The sequence below is a fragment of the Leptinotarsa decemlineata genome, unplaced genomic scaffold (genome assembly GCF_025532065.1).
Source record: "Leptinotarsa decemlineata unplaced genomic scaffold, Ldec_3_MD MMD2_tig00000199_RagTag_RagTag, whole genome shotgun sequence".
In the NCBI taxonomy this organism is placed as follows: Eukaryota; Metazoa; Arthropoda; class Insecta; order Coleoptera; family Chrysomelidae; genus Leptinotarsa; species Leptinotarsa decemlineata.
In genome coordinates this window covers 15,696,689-15,723,139 of record NW_027412544.1, presented here as the reverse complement: position 1 = coordinate 15,723,139, position 26,451 = coordinate 15,696,689, and the positions used below count along the sequence as shown (strand labels likewise).

General features: G+C 32.9%; 1 protein-coding gene across 2 annotated transcripts in view; it reads right to left on the bottom strand.

Moving 5' to 3' along the window:
* The window catches only part of N (neurogenic locus Notch protein), a 196,344-nt gene that overhangs the window by 69,938 nt on the left and 99,955 nt on the right, over window positions 1-26,451 (bottom strand). For both annotated transcript variants that reach the window (XM_023158033.2, XM_023158034.2), the window contains exon 5: window positions 13,342-13,475. In XM_023158033.2, the coding sequence (XP_023013801.2) occupies window positions 13,342-13,475 (134 nt within the window). The remainder of the gene's footprint in view (window positions 1-13,341; window positions 13,476-26,451) is intronic.

Genomic DNA, 26,451 nt, shown 5'->3' with positions numbered 1-26,451 from the left:
TAGCAGCCAAATTGAAAGAGGAATAGTTTTCGGAGACGGGAATCTAGAAAATACTGGGTACACCTATATAATGTTTAATATTAAACACAGTTTGGTAGTTGTTTCCCGTGAGCTCTCTCAACATGAGCAGACATTTTATTGGAGTTTTATACAATGAGCTTAAATAGTTTTGTTGAAATTGGTGTTAAGGGGACTGGAGAAACACGAGTTCGGCTCCACCAATTTCACGAAGGAAATAGAGGATTGCACCTCTTCTTGCTGACCCGACATGAACGTGTCGAACGATATTGGGCCTTTCTTTCGTTCAAGCGACCCGGCAGCTATGTCCCCCTCTTCGACACGACTCCAATAATTATCGCTATAGCTCCAGCGCTATAGCGATGGCTTCAGTGTGCACTAGATTAGTTACTTCCATTATGTATGCACGGTTATGAATGATCGGTGTTAAATCAGGATCGGGTTGCTTATTTAATCACCTGTTGCATCGCTTATCGTATCGCTCCAGTGGAAACCGCGCCTCAGAGTGTGCGGGAGATCCCGAGGAAGTCGATTTTGCGTCGCTCTCAAGAACTCGGCTTTTCGCAGACCACATTCTGGCGAATTTTGCGTCGTAACTTGGACCTGCACCCGTACAAATTTTAACTAACCCAGGAACTGAAGGTAAACGACCTGGATTCTGGAGCAGTTGGCAACTAACCTTATTTTCATCGAAAAATCATCTTCAGCGATTAGGCTGTACGATTTGACACCTTTAGACTTTTTCTTGTGGGATTTCCTCATGTCGCAAGTGCATGCGAATGAGTCACAAACCACAGCGGTCCTCAAAGCCAATATAACCCATGCCATCGTTCAAATTCAGCCTGATTTATGCTCAGCCTGATTTATGCGTCAAAGACATGGAAAATTCGACGATTCGGATACGCTCCACCCAGAGAAGCCGCGTGGCGGGCATTTGAACGATGTTATATTCCACACATAATGGCATCAATAGGTTTTTCAAACGAACAAAAAAATTCGATATCACGCACACACTTGTTTTATTTAAATTTAAAGATAGGAAACGATTAATGAAAGACCTTATAGATATACATAACAAGTACTATGTTGCAGTATCGCTGCTGTTTAGGCCCATTTCTGAATGAATGGGTATGTGAACAAACAAAATTGTCGAATTTGGAATGGAACCAATCCACATGAGATCCAAAAGCATCAACGCATCCCGAAAAAGCCACTGCTTGGTGTGGATTTTGGGCTGGCTGCGTCATAGGTCCATATTTCTTTGAAAACGACGTTGGCCAGGCCATCACTGTCAACGGCGAGCACTATAGATCGATGATTTCCATCTTCTTCTGGCCTGAATTGGATGATCTGGACGTCATCGACATGTGGTTCCAACAGGACGGCGCTACGTGCCACATAGGTCATGCCACTTTGGATATTGTGCACGAGCGATTCGAAGGCGTGGTCATCTCACGTGGACGTGATGTGAACTGGCCACCGAGGTCGTACGATTTGACACCTTTAGACTTTTTCTTGTGGGATTTCCTCATGTCGCAAGTGCATGCGAATGAGTCACAAACCACAGCGGTCCTCAAAGCCAATATAACCCATGCCATCGTTCAAATTCAGCCTGATTTATGCTCAGCCTGATTTATGCGTCAAAGACATGGAAAATTCGACGATTCGGATACGCTCCACCCAGAGAAGCCGCGTGGCGGGCATTTGAACGATGTTATATTCCACACATAATGGCATCAATAGGTTTTTCAAACGAACAAAAAAATTCGATATCACGCACACACTTGTTTTATTTAAATTTAAAGATAGGAAACGATTAATGAAAGACCTTATAGATATACATAACAAGTACTATGTTGCAGTATCGCTGCTGTTCCAATGTTTTGACAATCAGAATCAACAGTGCTTTCGAAAAATTGTTCTACAGCGCCATCTAGTGGCGAGTTACAGAAAAAATGATAGCCTAGAAACCTTCTCTGTGAAAAATTACTTATACATGTCAAGTTTCATCACGATCGGTTGAGCGATGTAGAAGTTTATCACTTACCAACCAACAAACATCCATTTTTATATATTAGAAGATTATAGAAAAACCCAAAATGGAATTCTTCTTCAATAGATATACAAGAAATATGCAGCAAAAACGGTTATCCTGATTATGTTAACTTGGTTAGCGAAACACGTGCGAGAGTCACTATTTTTGTTCTGGTATGGGAAAAGTTTTTTTAATGGATTCATTTTATGCTAGAGAAACAGTTCAGTTTCACCTTTTTTGCTAAATGCCGATATTAAAATAGCAAGAGTCACTTTTGATAAGGGAAACAAGTTTTGGAAGACAATTTGGTATAAATTGTAGATGTTATTTCTTACCTATTGAAAGCTTTAATTCGGTTGCCTTAGATTTTTATCTAATGTTCCCCTTATTTAATTTTAAGGCGGTAATGATCTGAAAGCTATCATCAAAATCTCTACAATTCATTCCTAACATAAGTTGTATTTATTATCAGATACCTAATTAAGATGAAATAACTTCTACGGCAGTTCACAAAAGTGCATAACACACATCAAATGAAAATATATCTTTCAAACCTCTCGTGTATATACACTCATAGAAAGTTCACGTCCGCCTTATCGCTCTTCATCTCGTCACGTTACTTTTTCAAAACGAAATACCAACACAGATAACCTATAAGACCGAAGACAATTCTCTGCTACCTACGCAATTAATTCCATCTGATTTATTTTCGCAGCATCGCGTACCAGGTGCAGCATACTTTTATTTTATAGTGCGTTATATCAAAGTCATCGGCTACATAGTTGCCTCGAATATCTTGTGAAGCTCTCTCTCCCCATCAGCGTTGCCAACCCAGTTAAGTTGTTGCGTGAGGTTCATGTCAAAAATACGATCGGAAAGCATGAAACACAAAATCCGGTGTGTATTGCTACTTTTGGGTTTATTGATATTTATTATCGATGGTACGGCAGATAATCTGATAGATCAAATTTTATCTGTTTCACTTTTGCTCTATCTTCTGTTTTATTTACTTTTTTACGAAGGGTTAGAAAATCCATTTTTTCGAGAACAGATAAATCGATAGTTGGTATAGTCGAAGTAAACGATATTGTGCATATTCAAAGCGACGGCACTCTCAAAGACCAAAAAAACCAATACATAGAAAGCCGAACTTGAGCTGCTGCGCCAAAATCTTCAGAATTGGATAAAGAAACTAGGATTTAGGTTTGAAATAATAAACAAACGTCAAGCAGTTATGGAAAGCAGAAGAATTGTGGAATTGCGTAACAAATATTTAGAACAAATAACTAAATATAGACAAGAACGACGGCAAATTTTCTATTTGGACGAAACTTGGCATGACGCTCACCACACAGTTACGAAAGGGTGGACTGATGGTTCGACAATGTGTACGCCTAACATGCCTGGAAACAAAGGATCGCTACTAATCATTGTGTATTGCGGAGGAAGTAAAATATGGGTTTCGAATTCTTTGAAATTACGTGGAAAAAAACTTGAGGACTGTAATGTTGACTATCATAAGAACATGGAAGTTAATATTTTTGAGGAATGGTTTGAAAACACATTGATCCATAACACAGAGTGGTAATAGGATTGAGACATTCGGAGGTGAAATTGATTGAGATTAGGTGGCATTGTGTAAATTGCGCAAAACATCCGCAAAAACCAGAAAGCGAAAAAAAGAAGCAAAACACTGAAAATGGCCAATCTTGGCAACGCTGCACCCATTGCATCTCTGTGAAACGAGATCGTTCAATATATACCGTTGCATTTGTCGGACGGCACATGATATTCGTAATTTTCTTCATTATTCATTTCCACAAGTAGTTCGAGTACTAGTCGCATAAGTTTTTCTTTGAAACATCTTCAGTAACCGTTAGCGAGAGAACGGACGGGACGGTTAGTTGTTAGGCGTTTTCTTACAACCTGATGTTCACGGGAAACGACACACATAGCCTGAATACCTGATTTTGCAATTCATAAGTGTTGCATACATATACATGAGAAATGCGTGTCGATGCGCTGCCACAAAAAATTTGAAACTCGAGGTTAATGTTGCCCACCGGAAATTATTTCAGCATATCATTTAGGTCTTAGATGTCCAGGTCTTAGTTATTTGTTTTTTACTAAAATGTCCCAAAAAAGTATATTTGAATGGTTCTCACCCTGAAGTAGTAGAAACAGATCCTGAACAATTACTTTGATCATCATAAAACGGAGCGGGTTGCTTTAGTATTTTTTGCCTTTACTTGCAGCTTTCACCACGATCAGGCAAATAAAGTGTTCAAGATCCTAATACTAGCATCATCGAAGCCTATGGTAGATTGAAATAACTGTGTGTTTTTATGTTGATTTTTGAGAAAATGATTTTCATTCGGGCTTTTTAAAAACAAAACATTATTTACTATATAAAAGTGTTTATCATTCAATGATATTGTGTGACAGTGTGACTAAAGTCGAAGTCAAAGATCACCGGAACACAAAAATTTAATAAAAGTATATAAAATATGTAACAAAACCATATAATGTGTCAAAATGGTTCAAGCTTTCGCAATCGAGGTTTTCAGTGTCACTATTTCTCGGGTTTGAAGAGAAATAGTGACACCATATGAAGAGGTCAGGGGAAAAAAAAGGAAGGTCCATTATTATTAGATTTTGAGATTGAGGTTATTTTTTGTACATTATAACACAGAATCTTATAGCGCAGTCGTTGTAAGCAAAAAAAAGAGTGTACAAAGTTATTGCAATTCAAAGTTTAGTTGGTTTGGGAAAGAAAGATGAAGGTACCAGCAAATAGAAGTAACTGTCAGGAAGAAATTCCAAAAATCCACGACCTTCAAAGCCGAGAAATAGTGACACCATATGAAGAGGTCAGGTGAAAAATGATGAATGTCCATTATTAGATTTTGAGATTGAGGTTATTTTTTGTAAATTATTACGAACAGAATCGTATAGCGTAGTCGTTGTAAACAAAAAAATGAGGGTACAAAGTTATTGCAGTTTAAAGTTTAGTTGGTTTGGGAAAGAAATATAAAGGTACGAGCGAATGGGAGGAAAAAAGATGAGTGTCCAAGTAAGTTGGCGGCCTTGGTTCACTGTTTCGTTTCTTTTTGTATAGCCTATTCTTATTTTTGGATAGACATATGGGTTATGTTTCAAAATTAATAATAAATTTTGCTTGAATAATTATTCAGGCAACAACTGATCCAGCAGATAGACTACTATCTTTGTTAGAAGATTTCTTTGGTTTTATGTGTAGAGCAGTTTATGTAGAATAAAGGCTTTATTGATATTATATCCGTTACTCTACATTTTTAGGGCCTGATTCTAATTTTAGATGTTTTTTGAACTCAAGTACTTTTACGATGTTATTTCAAATTAATATATTTGGAAAAAATCTTTTTGATGGTTGTATAAGTTAACTTATATGTGTATTACAACATAATGTGAACAAAAATATTGTAGTTTAATTATGCAATTTGCTATGAATTTTGAAAAATTAAATTTACGCTGTCTCAAAATGAAGCGTCTTGGACACTCATCTTTTTTCTCCTAAACTCTTCATAATATAATGTGACAAAATTTACATTTTCATACTCTATGCTTCCTATTGCGCTCATAACAAAATATAGTTAGTCTTGAAATATCCTCAAATGTTTCTAATTGTTTGTGGAGTAATATTCACGATACATTTTCCAACAACCTCATATATACTCATATTTACTTGATCTGTGTCTATAAACTTGTTGACTCAATAGTTTTACCTGATGGATAAGGGAGTGAAATTGGAGGTCAGTATTGAGGAATGAAATACTCTGAAAAAATTTCGATTTTCAATTATGGAATATCATTGACATTTGGTTGATGATGACCACTATCTTGCACTGGCGAGTGGCTAACGAGCCCGAAACCGGTCTGCAAGTGTGCCCGTTCCAAAATTGAAGGTCGACTCTTTCAGTTGTATTGTCAATTGCATATGCAGGAAATTTTCTGTGAAAATTCCTGCATTGACGCCTGTCGGATATAATCCAACGCCGTTCGTGGTATTAGCCAAGAGAGTAGATGTTTTCTGATAGGCGTCAGTCCATTCAACCTACTGTATAGGTATATCCGAGACTGACTTGAATATTTAAAGTTTCTTTCTTTAGATTTGTTTACTGCCTGTCTTCAAGCATAGCACACTGACTAATGAGAAAGGTTCCAGTCATGCCATTCATTAACAAGATGTCCAATATTACTGGAGTTTTTCCCAACACTAAATCGTTATTTTTAACACCTCGACACGTGTTTCGATCACAAGTGATCATCTTCAAAGAGGAAGATTAAAACTCAGTTTTTTAAGGTTTAAGGTTCCAAACAGTGCATCATAAGATGTCCAATGTTTCATCAGTTTCTTCATTCAATTATCTTTCAGAATAAATTTTTGATAAATTTTATATCAATGCTCATTATGTGGAATCAGTTTCTATTTCTAAATACTCATAAGATCCACCTGAAGTTATAAAACACTACAGCAACATATTTTAAACATCAATATTATTCGACTGTTATTTCCAAAACTATACTTTCTTCACTAATAGAATTATAATTAGCTAATTTCTGATACTTTGAATGTTTACCTATTCATTTATTCGGTTGTTGAACTGTAATTTAAAATCAAAGAAGCTGTGTGGTATGTCATTCAGTCTACAGGTATTCGAATGCTTTCTATAGACATTTCTGAACCTGGTCACACGCTCATAAAAATAAGTACGTTCGGCTTTAATAAAATAACAACGATTTGAGAGCCATATGGTTCACTGATTTCAAATTTGTTTCAATATAATATTTTATTTCTCATACGGATTCATATTCAATTTATTCGAAAATTGCCACTTAAAATATAAAACTATTCTAGTGATCGTACTACTGCTTTCCATAGAATCAATGTAATTAATAATCAAGGTAACTAAACGATGAAGAAAATTATAGTATGATCAAACAAAATGTCTTTCATAATATATTTTCATTGTTTCCCCGATTTACATTTCATTAAGCACAATTAGCAGCTTATTTATTCAAATTAGCATGCAATAACAAAAGTTACTCAGACATTGAATCAATAAGTGTTATTCTATGGTAGTATAGTAAAACCGTAAATTATGGGAATTATGTCACAAATAGAGAAACAACTTATAGACTTGACTGTGGGGAATATACTTTATTGTTCTATTAACAATAGTTCAACTCTTTTATTGATATTTGAACTTCAAATGAAAATTTCTTAAATTCCCGCAAATATAAACTATTTTTAGTGAAAAGGAATGCAGAAAACGCTTTTTACTCGAAGAAATCATATTCACTAACCAATTTTCAATACAGTCATTAATAGATTGCCAAGCCAGAACAAGGAGAAATCAAACCACAATGAGGTCAACTAAATCCGGAATTATAATTAATTATAAAATATTTGTATTTAATCGACAAATGATAAGGTGATAAAATTTACGATGTTTGTGATTGTAAATTCACTATGAAATATTTTGAACAATGTTGTTCATTACAGGGGTAACTATTTCTTGAAAAACAAAGAAGCAATGAATATCGAATAAAAGATAACACTGGAACCTTTGGCGTTGAATGAATCCAAAACAAACACTCTCCTTGATGCGCGTTTCACCAACCAAGAAGATGATGAATAATTATCTATATGGAACGATCATTGATGTTTCTTTCAGAATTTGTTTCTAGTTGTGAGATTTGACAAAAAGGCATACAATATTCATTAATGAATATCTTAGGTAGTTAACTATACGCCTAAAAAGAAATAATTATTGATTGAGCTAGAAATGTCACAGAGACGAAACAGCTGTGGTAGGTGTGATACAAATTGTAGTTTCAGAAAATTTATATAAGGTATTATTTATCATTCCTACGAACAGACCAAGAAAAAATTGTCAAAGAGTTATAACTGTTTTGGTGGGTTTTCGAGTGTTGCCATGATCTTCTTTGGTTACTGTAGAAGATCACCCGGTATATTTAGATGAAATGTATGTACTTTAAATGTTCTTAGGGGAAGTAAAATAAACCATTATTTGCCTAGCTATCGTTTCATTCACATGGCGCAGTCGGTAGGATCATGCAGTAGAATGTATTTTTTGGCCAACTTCATAGGTAATTGTTCTATATGTATGAGAAAATCTCAAATGAAATAACCATTATGTCCACATGAAATACCATTATTTACCTAAAAAAAACAAATGATATATATGTAGTTGAAGAACCGAAAGTTTTGAAAGGTAGCAATGATGTTATATTTGTAGAAAATCAGAGTAGTAGAGGAAGAATAATAAAACCAGTTCATAGATATAACCCCATGATATATTAAAAAATGTAAATAAAAGAAGGTGTTTGAGTATTTTGTGTTAGGCAAAAGTAAAATCAATTTGGTTAAGTTTTAGTTTCACAATAGTATATGTTAATTTATTGTAAATTATTATTGGTGTATAATTTTGAAAAAGGGGAAGTTGTAGAGGATCACCAGTTATATTTATTTGAAATCTATGTACTTTAAATTTTCTAGAGGAAGTAAAATAAACCAGTATTTGCCAATCTATCGTTTCATTCAAGTTACAATCTCCAAACGTTTTAACTGCAACTGCGGCAGTCATCTTCAGTGGCGTGGTCGAAGTACTCTTATTGACGTTTCAACTGAAACTGTCATAACTGATTGGCAGGACTATTTTGTGTGGGCAGGAGAAATGAAATACTTTCACATCCTGAACTAAAATAACAAATGATAGAAACCACAAGTATAAGCATTTCAATTTGAAAAATACCTAATGAAGAGACTTCGTGTTCGACGTTTATATAGCAGGAACACTAAGAGGTTCCAGAAGTATAGACAGAATATAAATTTTCTGCCGTAACTGGTACCTTATATACTGAAACTGAATATTTGAGAATATGCAAAATAGTCTTTTCTTCGGATGGAATCGGAAACGACCTCACATCAAATCGCCATCGAAATATCTTTCTAAGAGCCCCAGAAAGTCCACAGGGGTTGCTAGCTCTTTTCTAAGGAGGAATGGACTATGTTTTAGGATGGCATTATGTTGAGTGCGAAAATAACTTTGCTTCCAATGAAGAAATGTTGATTTAGTACTTGAAGCAGTAGTAATCATGTGAAGAGGTACACTTTGAGATACTTACTATTCTATGTATAAGGATAACGCCTATATCAGTAGAATGGAGTACCTTTCTGGCCGTTCTGGACCCTAACCTACCTCATCACAAGATGTCAATCCCACAGAAAATGCATGGGATCCCTTTAAAAGAAGTATTAGAGGTTGTCCAAGTAATCCAGGAAACAATGAGCTGCTGAGACATTAGAGGAATGGGAGAACTTGTCCCTAAAAATATTTTTAAGTTGCTTTGTTCAGGAAAAGGCAACATAATTTTCCTTTTTTCAAAATTTAGAAAATGCAGCTGATTCCATTTTGTTCCTAACAGGAACTCTTAATGTTATCTTTTTTATTATATCTTGCAATACATTTTTTAGTAAAAGTTGAGAGCTAATATCGTATAATTAGTTTGTAAAAAAAAACAAACAACTTATATATTTGTTCAGTTGTGTATAATTTAAATGAAAAATTAAATGAAGAGGGAATGAGAAAGTCTGAATTCAGATGGAAGGGGAGAATTATAATATGGCCGGAAACGAAAAAAAAAACACTAAAAGCAAAAAATTGACGGGATGGAAATAACCAAAATGTTCACTTCATCTCAACATTTTCTTTCATTTTGGTAATGGGGACCCTAAATATATCAATGTGTCAATCGTGACAATTTGAATAACCCTGTTTCCTCGCCGCACAACTACAAACCGATTGTTCAGTTGTATCCAGTATCCATCGACAACAGAATCGAAATCTGATCGCTTCCTTAATGCATCATCATCCGCCGCATACTAAGTTTCTTAAGTCGAGTACAATAAAGTAGATGAATTCTGGATACCGTGGAACTATAGAATCGTACAAAGTGACGTTTACAATGCAGATTCATACTCTTTCTTCATGACGTACACAAGGAACACGAGAACAGGCGCTCCTTAATGCTGCGGAGCGCACAACAATATACCCATTCATTCGGATTGAAATATGACATATGCAGACATTCGACATACGTTATTCAGGCGCTACGAAACGTTTTTGAGAAAAGAACAGAACTCGTCAGCGGTTATGCATAACCCTTCTTTTCATTCCGTCTTCATGTACATGAAATTATTTTGCCTTCCGGATTCGTCTCGTACACTATATTATATAATATTGAATATTATAAAATATAATGGAGACAATAAAATCAAATATCATACGGTACATATCCGTTAGGTGTGATTACATTACTCGTTTATATTCCATTTTATCATAAACAACTCGTATTGTAATAAGTCACCTATACCGGACGTGTAACGTTAAGTACTATTGTTACATCATATTTCGCTTTATTTTGTTTTTTTTCTTAGACTAACACTAATACAAATTCCTATATTTAACAAATCATGTTATCATTATTATTATATGAAAAAAGGGAAAACTAATTTAACTTTTGTAGTTTCACTTTCCAAACAACAATCAACTTTCTATAACCACAATTCAATAATCCAACATATTTTTAGAGTTACCCAACAAATTCGTATCTCGGCAAGTATAGTTTATAGGCAACGTGAAACTTCCTAGTAGTTAAACAAATATTATTTTCAAATGTTGCAAATACTGTAAAACGAATTTGCCTTCTGTTTCTCCGTCATTAAGTGTCTATTTTCCTTTCTTTCGGAGTTTCTCTCATTTTTGTTTATTGTTGGAAAAGTAGAAAGCCAAACTTTTCAATGTGAATTATTTGAAATCAACTTTCAAGTGAAAAATAGCTTTGATGTGGATTTTACTGATTTTCGGAGCAGTGTTCAAGTTATCTTGAATGTAATAACTTATAAAAATAAGTTGCACTGGGGTTAATTTCAAAAGCAAACCCGATTCTGATACTAACATGAATAATGTGAAAGTTTTTGAAGTGATGAAAGAAGGTGTCCACTCTTTTTTTGTTTGACATATAAGGGAACAAAAATATCGTTAGGCGATAAATCCTTTAAAAAATAAATTGTATGATACCGTACTAGTGGTGGCGTTGTAATGATAAAAAATGACGCGACTTTTAAGAATGTTTTACTTTATTGCGTCGATGACTTTTGGCAAAAAATCATTGTTCTGTGAAGTCTAAAAGCAAACGATAATTTTCTTGGTAGTGCTTCATGAATTTACAAATTTTATAGGATTTGGTTCATCACGGAAAACCCAAACAAATGATCGTTACTTAGATTTTGATTCATAGGAATATATCTATGTTTCGTCGTGTTTGTATACAGATTTTGCGGTTGCTAGTTGAATTTTTTGTCAACCAACAAGTTCATGCAAAATCGAATGTATTGTGGTATGTGCAATGACAACATACGCTTTCATCTCACGGTATTTTTTTAATGACCAATATCAATTAACAATTGTCATATTCTTTAATTTTCAACTAATCCAGTTTAACACAAATGTTTACACTTATCAGACTGTGTTAAAATATTTTGCATGTACTATGCATCTATGTATATATATATATATATATATATATAAAATCCAGAAAGGTTAATGCAGTCAAGCTGCTGGAAAATAATTCCATGAAAATCAAAAAATAAATAGATAAGTACTCTTTGATCATTCCCATATTGATTTCAATTTAAGAGCCACCGGTAGACAGCTGTTTCAGCCTATCGGGCATCGTCAGTACCGGGCAAGCGGTCCTCGATTGAAGACAAAATGAGAAAAAACAAAAAAGTGTACTTGATAAAAATAGCTGCGTAAACACAAGCGAAACATAAGTGGAACCACCTATTGGTGTGACACCCAAGTCATTTCTAGAAACATGTGGATTCGTTTTCCGATGGCATTTCAGGTTAGCTTCCCAAATTTCTGCTACCGCAGTTGTTGGTTGATTGGTCAAACCACCAACACTGACATAAAAACTTGGCAAGTTGACGTTTACGCAGCTATTTTTGTCAAGAACTTTCTTGGTTTTTCTCATATATATATATATATATATATATATATATATATATATATATATATATATATATATATATATATATATATATATATATATATATATATATATATATATAACAGAATAATTAGTGACTGGATTAACTATAAATCGATTTAATTCGTGAGGTTGCAGTCAATAGCTGGGCTGTTACAAAGAAAACTCTTTGTTATATGTTTTTGAACCATTTCATATTTTATTCTCACGTTAGTAAGTTCTCCATATTTATATATTTTTTACAAGATATATAATCTTATTATTGTAGTTGTCCTGACGAAGGTGTGAAATATACCGAAAGCTTGACATATAACAAAGAGTTTTCTTTGTAACAGCCCAGCTATTGACTGCAACCTCACGAATTAAATCGATTTATATATATATATATATATATATATATATATATATATATATATATATATACATACAATTTACAATTGCATGTTAATGCCAATAACAGTTATATTTTTTTCACAAGACTGAACTATTACTATTATTATTATGTTATGTCAATGCTCACTAACAGGTGGAATTCCACCTGGTGAGTTGAATCTCCATTTATTCACCATATTATTATTAGACAACTCATCTGTTTTATGTATTTAAATGTGAATAAATTATTTGTATTGTATTGTATTTGTATACTAACAATTTTTTTTTTAATATTTATACCTGATATTGAACATTTGTTAATAAATTTGAATTCACATGCCGATCTTCTTCAATTCAAATATTCACTGTTATGCAGCAATACTAATATCATTTTGGTACATTTCCATAGCGCCACCTATTGGTCGTTTGAAGAAAATCTAAAAGGCATCCCTCGTAGTTTCAACAGAATATTATTAACTACCTACTACCGAAAAATATATTTATATATTTTTATGTAATATCATTCGCCTCATACTTTCGAACAAATGAGATATAAAGATACATTGACCCGATACTAGTTCAATAAAACATCCACGCTCTTAAGGTTCGGTAATTTTTCAACTACCTATAGAGCGACCGGTTCTCTGTAACAAATCGAAATTTCTCCGAAAATCGTCTGTTTAACCTTTAATACGCACCGCTGGAGCGTGCGGATTGAAATATTCTTGGAGATTTGGAGAATCATTCGAATCTTCCGTCGATCGACGATAACAAAGAAAGAAAGAAAGTGAACTTACCGGACGGACAATCGCAGGTGTAGGTGTGTTTGTCTCTCTGCCGACATTGGCCTCCGTTCAGGCACGGGCTCGGCTCGCACGGGATGTACTCGCTTTCGCAATTTTGGCCCGTGTAACCCTCCTCGCAGGTACATCTGAAACAGAAAGGAATTCGTTACTTCAAGTAGTTACTAAATGAAAAAAGAGTACCTCCTGATTATATCATTTACCGAAGTGTGAAATTTACCCAACATGTGATTTATCAAAAAACCCAAATATGATTTTACCCGGATGTGTCATTATATCACGTACAAGCAGTTTGAACTGCTTCTGCGATTCTTCTGTTTATTTGTTTTTTTGCATGTGTATTGGTTTTGTGATATTTTATTTCATTATGCAAATAAACATTATTATTATTATTATTATCAAAGGAAACGAGCTACGGTGCACTAAACCAGAAAACTGTGTGTGTGTGTGTGTGTGAGAGAGAGAGAGAGAGAGATAGAGAGAAAGAGAGAGAGAGAGAGAGAGAGAGAGAGAGAGGAGAGAAGATAGAAAGAGAGAAAAGTGCCACAGTGAACTATAATTATTAGTTTGGAAGTATTAGGACTACGGCAGGTATCACCCGACAACAATGATGGATACAAACAATAATTGAAATATCATCAAATATTAATTTTTACTTTTTTATTTGTTGTATATTTTTGACATCTCACACCAACCATTTGAACCATTCATTACATCATTCCTATTTCAAGTCCCTGTAGTTATTTTTTTTTAAATTAAATAAGTTATCTTATCTGATAAGTTTGTTCCATAAATTGTTTTTGTATTCGTTTGAAAAATCTCAATGTATTTTTTCTTTTTGAGAATGACATTGGTTGTTCAAAATTCATACATACCTAATTCTTTTCAAGAAATCGTGCACATGTATTATATTTTATTGATTGTATATTGATCACTTATAGAATAAAAAATGCCTTTAGTTCTTTATTGACATAATGAAAACAAAAGTTTCATTAAGAGTGATTCAAAGAGTTTGGGAGGAATACTAATAACAATAATAAATAAATTATTGTAATTACCTAGTAATCCTAAAATACCATGCAATACATTTGAATCAATCATTCTTTATTGTTTTCTTAACCATACAAGGTTCAGCAGTGAAACTTTAGACAAGTAATAAGTAATAAAATCTACATATCACATAGTCTTAGTCTAAAAGTAATGAATCGGATTTTATGTAAAATTGGGTGCAACGTCATTTAGTGCAAAAATCAGTTTTCATCATGAATTAAACAGACTGATAGGCAACCTCCGTAACTGAACTATATATATCCTTACAACAAAAAAAGCAACACAAACAAAGACAGATGCGTGATTAAAGCGGAATTCATTGTTTCATGTATATCGTTACAGTGTCGGAATGGTCAGTTACGTTTTAACGCCTATGAGGTGTACATATACGGTATTTTGAAGTTTTGAATTTTAAAAATGTCAAATACTGATACGGCTGAAGAAACTGCTAATTTGTGTTCCTACACTCCACTTAAAAAAATGTCTAAAGCCAGCCGCATATTAAAAAAAATAAAATTTCTGTCTTTCTTTAGTGCGACTTTGTACAAGCAGCCTTGTCTGGGAGATCACGTGCACTAGGCATGATAATGTTTTGGAACACTCCGTTTCTTGGTTGGACAGAGTATAGACTTGATTCTGTATTTAATGAATACTCAAAAATGAGTAGTATAAACTAGAAGCTTTCGTTTTCATCTTAAGAGATAATAAAGAATTGAAAAAGAATAATTTCGCATGATTCCACGTTTGTGTTATCTACCTTTCGAAAATAGTTTTTGTTCATTTGAATTTTGTAATGAAAACTATTGGAAAGGGCAAAATTTTTTAAAGTTTAAATTTTGCCTACCATGTACATATCTTGACATTTAAACGAAATCAACTGGTTCATGATAATGGTCAAATAAGTTCACCACGTCGCCTATTTTCAGTAATAATTACGTCACATATGTAAATCCAGATCGAGATTCAATTCGAAATACGATTGCAACGCTGGTAAATAATTGCTCATTCACTGAATACAATTCAAGTATTCATGGATTTCATTCCTTTTTCCATCATTGTGAGACATGCCATATGGTCGAGAAGGCCTTACCCTGCCTGCGGACTGAACTGGATTCGAAGTCCGATGACGTTTTTATCACCAGCGTCATTGAAATGCCAGCGTTGTTTTTTTTTCGAACGCTGTACCATTTTAGGTAAATTCTCAGACAATAGACGAATAAATACAGTGAAATGCTGACTATATCGAGATTTCAACCTTCGAACAGTTTATGATAATACACATATACCGGAATATTGAATGGAAAGGGTTGTGTCTCAATCAGCTCTGTGATAATAGAGGAAAACATTTCGAGAAAGATAAACTTTTCGAAAGTTATCAGTAGATAACAATGAACATAGAGAATTGTCTTGCAAATGATACAAATATTTTAGAACATCTATCACTTATGATTTTATTGAATCAAACAAGGAGCAAATTTCCAACTGACATTTTCTTCAATGTGTTCATTTTTGATAGCAATTTTATTGCATTTTTACAAACATGCACTTTCTAGAACCCCAACTGAAACTTCCAAGTAAAAATTTCCAAAATCCGTAGAATTAGGCTGAACAGGTTTTATCTTGTGAACTGTTTATTTTTGAGCTATTTGTTACAAAAATTAAGAACACTAATTATGATATTCTGACGTTATGGTTTGAATCTAACAGTTATTAGGTGAGTTAAGGTGTATTTTTATATTGACTCATTGATTTTCTGGAGATTTTCTTGTTCAAAATAATTCTCCAAAATAATCTCCAGAAAATCAATGAGTTTGTTCCAAAATTCCTATTTTATTTTGATGTTTTGTGATTTGATATTATTGAATGCTCTTGTTACAATACTGTATAATTTTGAGTAATTTTCGGTGTCAACGAAAAAAAAAACTTTGAAAATTATTTTACTCTTCAAAAAAAATTGACCGTGGTTAACACCATAGTTGTGTAATTTGTAATATTGCAGGCTTTTGAAATAAACCGTCGTATACAGGATGCTGTCTATTTATATTTTTAGCAAAAATTTTATTCGTACTCCCATTTATTAAAAAATGGAAAAAAAATCAAACTTCACTTAGATGGCCATGACTTCAAATCTAGATGTATTTTTCAATGCTGGACTACTTTTTTAAATAACATTTCCCGAAATTTTTCAAAATAAGAGTACTTTACTCTTGTCTCAAATCAAATATTTGAAGGCTCCTCGTATATTATTGTTAGTGCATGTTTAGTTTTAGGAAATGCACAAACTTTTATCAAGAATAACTTTTTGTCGAAAAACCTTTAATAAACAAGTTTCCTATATGGTGCATACTTTAGGGATGACACTGTATATAGTTACCCTCGTACATTGAATAAGATTAAAGTGATAATATGGAAACTTTTTCTCCATCAATGTGATGCTATAGAAGACTCTGAGAGATGCGATCAATTGAATAGGCAATAAGTACAAATGTTAAACGTACTGATACCACCACAGAACTTCCTACGATGATGCTAGTTCAGGAACAGGTCCAACTCACGAACGGTAATTGTGAAATTTATTACTATAATTATTTCCTGAACTGCTCATTCGAAATGTTTGAAATCATTCATCGATATCAACTTTGATATAAACTGACGTCGAGGCACACAAAAATGTATGTTCTCGGAGCCGAACTATATTATAATAATAATAATAATAATAGCGTATTTATTATCTTCTAATACATTCAAATCGAATTAATCATGTACAGTTCATTTCACCATTCACCATTCAATTGCTCTTCCACTTAACCTCACTATACATTTGACTATACATTTTTGAGTGGGTAAAAGTTGGCATTGAATTGAAAAACTTTAAAGCATACATCTTCAAATCGCAAGCCTTTGAAACTAATTCAACTGTGCCATTTCTTTTTGTGTAGGTAATGGACTTCTAGGTATTTTTAGAGTCATTTACAGCCATCATATATTAACACACAATAAACTTGTTTTTTTTCAATTTAGCTCAAGAGCTTGATATGATTCTTGATACAATTCTTGGTATATTGATTATAAACTGAATTTGAACATTCGAATCCCATTTTTTAGTACATACCTTTCAGATAACAGGAAAAAAAAGGCAAAATATTTCAAAAATTTGCATCAAACAATTTATATTATAGGTATTTTATATATAGAGGAAATATTTTATACATTTTTCTCCTAAAAGTATAATGCATTCATGTCTGAAATTCCGGAGATTTTCAATGTCTAATTCATTATTATTCACAACGGTTTCGTTGTTTTCAGTCTGGGTAACAAATAATTCAAGATTTGCCAAGACTTACAACTTACATCTATATCTCTAATGTTAGTATATTTCTATATCTATATGTATATCAATAATCAGTTTTTCTGCATTCCTGTGAAGTGCTAAAATCGCACTAAAGATGTTAGATATCAATACAGTTATAGATGCTTTGCACGAATGTGTCGAATAATTGTAGATTTATAAATAAATGTTTCTTTATTAAATACAATTTGGCAATACAAATTCCATATATTAATTGATCATCTCGAACATACATTTGTAGATCTCACGAAACATGATTGCACAATTCATTTAATCAAGCCATAACTTGAGGAATTTAAGTGAAGGCGATAGCATCTCTCCTTACGAAAACGCCATCTATGGGATCGACAGAGAACTTAATCCCCGAATATCAAAAATGAAATTATCTGTCGATCCTATAGATGGCGCCTTCGTAAGGGGAGAAGCCATCGCTTTTACTTACTCAGGCGGGTCCTTTAAGGACAATTGACTCTAACTGTTGTCCAGCTTAGCGCCACTGATAAGACCTATGGCGGGTCGGAACATAGCTGTCTGGTGCTGAATCATGAATGCGTTATGTTTGCGTTTTCAGTTTTGAAGTTATCAAATTTCAGCAAACTTTCTGCTAAATTATATCAAGTTAAAGTCTTTGAACAAATTATATAAAAACAATGAAAATTAATTACATACACAAAACGAATGACAAAATTCGGTGTATTAAAAACATTAAAAAAAGATCATAATTATTTCTGGTTACTGGATTCAGCCCAATGATTAACTTCTTTCGAGAATTACCTAGCATCAAATCTCGATTACAATTTCAGAGAATTCAAATGACAACAATAGAGCAATTTAAATAATAATTTTAGCTGAATTTTTCATGAAGAGTAACATCCCATTATCCTTTACCGCTTATTACGTACGTAGGTACACACACATGTAACTCGAAACTATTGTTGAAGTTGAACAACTGGTCTCATGTCTCGTCATATGCCTTTGAAGAAACCGGAACTATTAGAGGCAAGAGTTGACCCTCGCCTTCGTGGGGTCACAGAATACGATTTCTGGGGTTACGTTTTGATGGCATAACAAGTCCGCTGATGATGAAACATTTTTTCTCGGAAACAATAGTTATACCTAATGGTTCAAGTTTTGTACTGCACAGAAATAAAACATAAACTACGTGCGGTTAACAACTATATTTTGTAGAAATAACTATTATTGAGAACTTCTGAGGATTCAAATGTCAATTAAACCCCGAAATCATTCTTCGCTTGAAATTTTGTATATATATATATATATATATATATATATATATATATATATATATATATATATATATATATATATATATATATATACATTTTAAAACAAAATAATTTGAAATGATAGCACCAATGATCATCTTTTCAAATACGTCAATTCAAAATCTTTCGAAACTGAAGAATTCTACCTGATGTGAAATTTTCTCAATTAAACTTTTTGAAAGGTTCTTAAAGGTTCTTTGAGTTTTCTTTTGATTTCGTTCAAATTTTTTCTATATTTCGATATATTATGTTTTGATTTTTATATTCCTAATGATTTAGAGGCCTGACTAGTATTTGTTCGACCATACACACTCGTAACACAAAATATACTTCCTTTATGTTCATATAAGTAACACCAGGCTACTCTGAGGCTAGACTCATCAAATTTGTCCCGTTCGTTTTGAATAATATGTAGATTTGGTATTATCTACGTTTTTGTTCTGACTAAACTCTATTTGAAGGACTTAATGTTAAGTATTTTGGTTTCCCTATATAGTTGCTCTTTCGTGAAACTGGGCTGTTGAAAATTGAGTTTCTGGTACAATAAGAGATATCCAACAGTATGTTATTTTTAATAATCATCATCATAAAGTCATCACATCAGAAACACAACCTCTCTAGAACTTTTTGTCAGTTCTACGTCAACCGTTGATACCAAACGCCTATTGCCACAAAATGTTTAAATTACAATGGCTTATGTAGAAAATATAAAATCACAGCAGTCGAAATTTTTATTCAGGTTAGACTGAAGGGTTAGTAAACAAACGGAGGTTAGCGCTAGTTTTAGTATCAAAATTAACTATAAAATGTATTTTATTTGAGAGCTTGTGAAAAATGCACGATGTTGTTTCAGTATATGAAACAGCGAAAATAACTCTATATTGGAATAGACGTGTTTTTCAACAACATTTTCGTTTTTAAAATATTGTTTTATAGGTGATAATAACTTGGCCTCATCACAAAGTTTTTTCTATAAACCTTCGTTGATAGTTGGTTGTTTTCCTCTATTTATTTAGTGACATTTACCGAGTGTTTACTGCCATAGAGTAAATCAAAAAATTGTTTAGTTTTTCTTTGCCATTTTGCATAGGTATGTACAAAATTCGGATTCCGAAGTTTTGTAGATAAAAATCGTTCGTTAACTGAAAATATGTTGTTGTCACATTTGAAATGAGTAAAATGGAATATTCAGAAAACTGTCGCATTCTTTTTATCAATAGGTACAGGACAACGTGCAGACTAGTACTTAATCATCTCTGCAAATCCAACTATAAGCAGAATGACGATGATGATGAAGTTTCTCTTAATTCACATTCGAAGCCTTGAATTTTGTCGAGTTCACTAGTTCATTAATATATTTTGAAATGCATAAATGATGTTTTCAATAAACTTACGACTTTCAAGGATGAAAGTCCATACTAAATTATCAAAATTTGCTGAATAAATGAAGTGTGTGTGTGTGTGTGTGTGTGTTGCCTTGTTGAAGACCATGGTTTCGAAATATGTTTACACCATTTAACATTATCTTATCTTTTAAAAAATCAATGGCAAAGACAGGATGAACAAATCATTATCGAGTATTTACTTTTCGCTTTGGCGATACAAAGCAAACAGGTATATCCGCCGGTTTCTGTCTTATTCCACTTGAAGCAGCGCCGGTGTTTATCGATTGTTTGTTGATTATCAAGAAAATATATGAACCTAGTGCATAAGCTGACCTGAAGTGGGGTATCTTTCATCGAGTTGTTTTATCGTAAACAAATAGGAGATTCTAGGTTATTGTCTCATTTTCTAGAAATATCAACAATCGTCTAAAAAGTGTTGCCTCTGCATAAAGGCATAACTGTAAACATAGTTTAATGCAACTATTTGATCAAATATTATTCGATTCATAAAAAAATCTCATTAGTCTCTTGATCACCGTTTATTCACCGTTGATAACCGTGAAAACTTTGCGGTGTTTTCTCTATATTTTTTCTCGTACAGTCGTCAGTAACATCAAATCGTTTTCTAGTTAGTGTTCTATCTTTCCCAAAAAATCAATTATTTTTACTCCTATATATGAAGCAAAGAGTATTATGCCATCGATGGCTATTTTGTTTCAAGCTCATAGGAATATTCAAAATCTCTTCCACTTCAACAAGACCGCTTATGAAGTTTTCATCTTTTTCAAAGCTCACACAGATCGAACGCAATGCTTTTACCAATGCTTCATTCAGACATCTGAGGATCCAACTGTGATAAACAATATGATGGAAGCGTTTGATACAATTACGTCATTAACTTCATGGTTATCCACGTGATTGGAAACTAATTCAGCTTCAATAATTTCTTGAAACACGTCGTTTTTCTCATGATGTGGATGAGCCATCGGAAAACGTCAACATGCATAGATAAAGCCTATAGGAGCAACTCAGAATTGCGTTATGTCATAAAAGTTTCGACACCATAAAATGTACACCATATGACAAAAAATACAGGTATCCCCGTTCCAGTAGAACATTAACCAATATAATTGTCATGGTCTATCCTTAATTTAATGATAATAAAATCCAAATAGGAATTATTTTAATTGAGCTCTCATTCAACAATTTCTATGGAAACGATCGATCTTTATACGTATCTGAACGGCTCACTATAAAACAAAGCAATTCATGTTGAAACACTGTTCTCTACCCTACAAGGAATTATGACATTCTTCCTTAAGGGAAACTCGATTGTTTTAATTGCCAAGCATGGTAAATTGGTAAGTGAATTCAGGGCGAACAATCTGTTTGTAAATACCGATAAGATACTGAGAAGAGATCCTTGACATAAACTAATCAACAAGACAACACATACCTACGTGATGGCTTCAAGTTGTTTCCTGGTGATGTCAATTCAACTAAAGAAACGTTAATCGTAAATGAATTTTAGTGGTAATTTGGAAAATGTGCGGTTATGATTACATTGAATATTAGCAGTTATATTAGGCTGACGGCTAATACTCAGTGTAAATTGCTATAGGGATTACAAATTTTCAACAGGTATTTTTTTTTACTACTTGGGAGCCGTCTGAATTGTCCGTTTCCCCAAAGTATCCGTAAAAGTCTCCAGTTTCATGTGCTTGTTGTGTTTTCCTCACATATTTTTCATGACACCTATTCCAACAATCTTGTGCCCTGTACTAGTTTATATAGGAAACTTGATGAACGTATGTCATAATCTCCTGGATATAATTTGTGTTGTTCATTAAATTTTTTCCTCCTGTAATCCCTTTGTTGCATTGCCTGCAGTTGAGGTCTCCGTTATACAGCCCCGTTTTGTCCAGGTGTCCTCTAAATGGACAGTATGCAGTGATTGTTCTGAGCTGATCCCTGTTTTGTTGAGGCTTTCCCGTGTGTGTGTTCTGTGGTATATTTTCCCAGTATTCTCTGAGTTTAGTGCCTAGTAGAGCCTAGATGATGACAGCACGACCAGCTGTCGAAAGGGCTCGCATATAATTAAATAGGAGTTTGAAAATAAATGAAAATTAGTTGCGTCATTCAATATATATATATATATATATATATATATATATATATATATATATATATATATCGTCGACTATTCGATAGTCGACGTTTCGCCATCATCTCAGATGGCATTATCAAGACGAGTTACTGCTTCGCTTCGAGAGGTGTATATATATATATATATATATATATATATATATATATATATATATATATATTTGGGTATGTAGCAGACCAAAAATTAGTGTACTCGTATAACACTAATTTTTGGCCTGCTGCATACCCAAATATTGTTTCACTTATTTTCTGACTAGTCAGGAAAAAGACACTACCTTTTTCTATATATATATATATATATATATATATATATATATATATATATATATATATATACGATAATCCCTCTGGATTATTTGTATTTTCATTTCAATCTGTCATATACTCGTAAATATTGTTTGTCTGTGTATCGAAAAACATTCCTTCAGACTTTTCCACAATCGATTCGAATTGATTGTAATCATTTCGATTGAATCGGCAATTATTCAATGGTCCTACTAAAAAACCTCTCAACAGGAAAGCAACTATCCAAGTATATCGAATATATGAGAATACATCAAGTGAAACCCATGGATTTAAATTAATAAAGAAAAAAGTTACTTGATATTCAACCTATCACTGCATTAAGTTAACTCACACAAATTATAGGGTATGCGTAAAAAGTATATGGTATTTTTAACTGAGGTGTGTCTGTTTGAACAAAACCGTCCAGAGTTAGCAACCTGAGCAGGTGTGTTAATTTTAATGAATGTAGCTGAAAGCAAAACACTAGTAGTTTATGCCGCATTACAGGTTTCTTCTACCGACTAGTACTTTCGTGTGAACTTGATGGTACAGCAAGTGTCGTTGGCCGAGATACTAATTCACTAATACCAATGACGTGTATACTGTATATTCAGAACATATAGTTGGGGTAACGAAAGATTACACATGCGTCATCAATTTGAAAGTAATGAAAACGAAACGACGTGGCTACTACTTCGAACAACCTAACCTTCCAACGAAGGGGTGATTTTATCTCAAATTCACTGAAAAGTAACACTATGTTACGATTTTGGGAAAATTTTATGAAAATCGACATATATATTTCATTATTCATTTTGCAAATATCTTTCATTTCATATTCCATTTTACAACTCTAATATTTCACAAAGAAAATGTTCCTTTAGCTTTATGAAGTCAAATTTGTAGCATTAGAGAAAGGAAGAAATTAGGCATCTGTTTTATTTTTATGTAATTTATTGAATGGTAAAACAGACTGATCTGCATCAGAAACTAAAATCTTTGTTCCAAACCTAGCATCCAGACACAATGATACTTTTTTACAAAAAAAGGGAAAAGCGAACTTGATGTTGAAGTCACCAATTAACTTGTCGTAATGCAAACAAGCTCTCTAATATCGATATTTTTTGTTGCGGCTTATGTGCAATTAGAATAACTCTCATGCGAATCTAGGGTCAATGAGTATAGAAACGTTCACAATTTTTTATTTAGTTTTTCTTTTACTTATTTTTTCTTCTGTATATCAAATAGTACAATTTTTTTTATCACTAATGCATACTGTGTAAATGAGAAACTGTTGGGCAATAAACGCTATTATTATTATTATTAACGAAACATTGGAAAGAGACATTCCTGGTTTGAGTTCAAAATTCATAATTACGAAATAAAAGTTACTGTGAAACATGAATTGCCCATTAGTTGTGTCAACAATTATTTGTGTAGTATAAAATAATTGAAACTGTATAAACTTTTAAATCAACAATTAGAAACTGTCAAACGATAGTAATGAGTTATCCATTGGTTTTTAAAATCTGAAAAATTGTTGAGAACTCAATATTTCTCGTCGATGGATCAAGTGCAAGTTATCATTCAAACAGGAGCTCTTATTAAACGTTAACTTTTTTGTCTTCATTTTTCACATAGAGAATAAAAGGATAATATTTAAGTGTTTTATGACGCATGTGTAATCTCTCGTTGTCCCAAATTTATTCGCATTCTATGCAGTGTTTTAATACAAAAAAACCTAATCTGATGATTTATATTCATCTCACATGTGTGGTTTATCGGAATATTGAAAGTATATAATGAATAAAAGTAACTCAGTTTCTGCAAGAATATCCGCGACAATTTATTTGAGAAAATAAGGAACTGGAAGAGATCATCTTAAAGAGGAAGATCAAGTTTGATCTTAAGGATGATCATTTGGTGATCGAAACACGTGTCGAGGTGTTGAAATAACGGTTTGGTGTTGGGAAAGATCAAGTTTGATATTGAAGATGATCACTTGGTAATCGAAACACGTAACGAGATGTTAAAATAGCGGTATGGTGTAATATTCATTACTACACCAAAAGTTCCAAACAGTGCATCACAAGTACTACATTCTCTTATACTCGCGTATCGTTTTGGTATTATTTATTTACTGAACCATTATGAAATTGTATGGCTTCACATGAAGACATTATAATTAAGATATAGTTTATGAAGTTACAAATTTCGTATAGTAATATACTATTATAGGTTGCTATCGGTTACGAAAATGTTTATTCCTCTATTTCTATGACTTGGCGGCATGATTCAAAAGCTTTCTTTATAATGTCGTATACTTTCATCTTTTTATGGAGTGATTTTATAAATTATGTTAATTTGCTGATACCCCACAACACTATCGACTCATAGAGCCTTCTGACGTCATTGAATTCGGACAAGAATGTTTTCACGTGTGTAGTTGCTGTTTGAATTTCTGTCGAGCCGTTTTTGAAATTATTGTTTAAGGAAAATATTTAGCATACGCGATAACCATATATACATACAGGTTTACTTTTCTACCATTGAAAAGATCTGCAGTGGCCTATCTCAGTCGGCTACTTGGTTGTATTTCTATTCGCAGGGCCAAGCCATTCAATATTATTGAGCAATAATCGTTGGTTTCACCGATTTGGATTCAGCAATTCGAGAATAGCTGATAGTATTATTCGAAACTGTTTCATTCATCCAAAATCGTGGGAAGCTTTTTCTTGATTGATTACAACTAATTAAATAGTTATTGCAACTGAAGGTATGTGCGTTTATTGTTATACGTGTTATAGAGTAATTTGTAATGTTTAATTATGGTCTATGAAGTGATCTAACGATTACTTCAAATGTGAGTAATTATATTTCAAAATTCACCAAGAAAGGGCATAACCATCTTCTGTGTCGTATTATTGTTCATAAAACCCAATTGAAGTACATTCTATCATTATTATATCATGAGAACCCACAAGGAAGCTATAATAATCAAAAAACGTTCAGTACATTTGTTGTAGAGCAAGTAATAACTATAATCCTACAACATAATTGAAAAATATACTGAATTTATAACCAAGTTACTACAAAAATAGTTTATAGATTGACACAAATCAAGTTGAAACAACAGTGTATTAAATAAAAGTCAAAATTAAACTTGAACATAATTTGATACAAGATTGAATCAATTGAAGATAAAATTTCGAAAATTATTTTCGGTAGTTAAATATTCGACAACCTTACGACATCCTCCGACATTCCATCTCAAGAAAAATTGAATTCTTATTGGAGTTTCCTTTTTCTGATGAATTTGCCAGGCAGAGTTCCTCGCATTCTCCAACGTAAGGACTGGTTGAACGGCAATCTTTTTGGAAGTTTATAAACTACCTTGTAAAAATGTTGGATTAAAAAGTGTTAACTAAAGACTTTGATTGATATATTTTTAACAACTCGTAAATTACTCTGAGTGGAAAAGACGTTGATTTATTAGATAATGGTAGAAGATATAATTGAAATATTTGGATGATGGTTTTTTATCAATTTTTGTCTGCATGTCTAAAAATTTGGTGTTTATAAT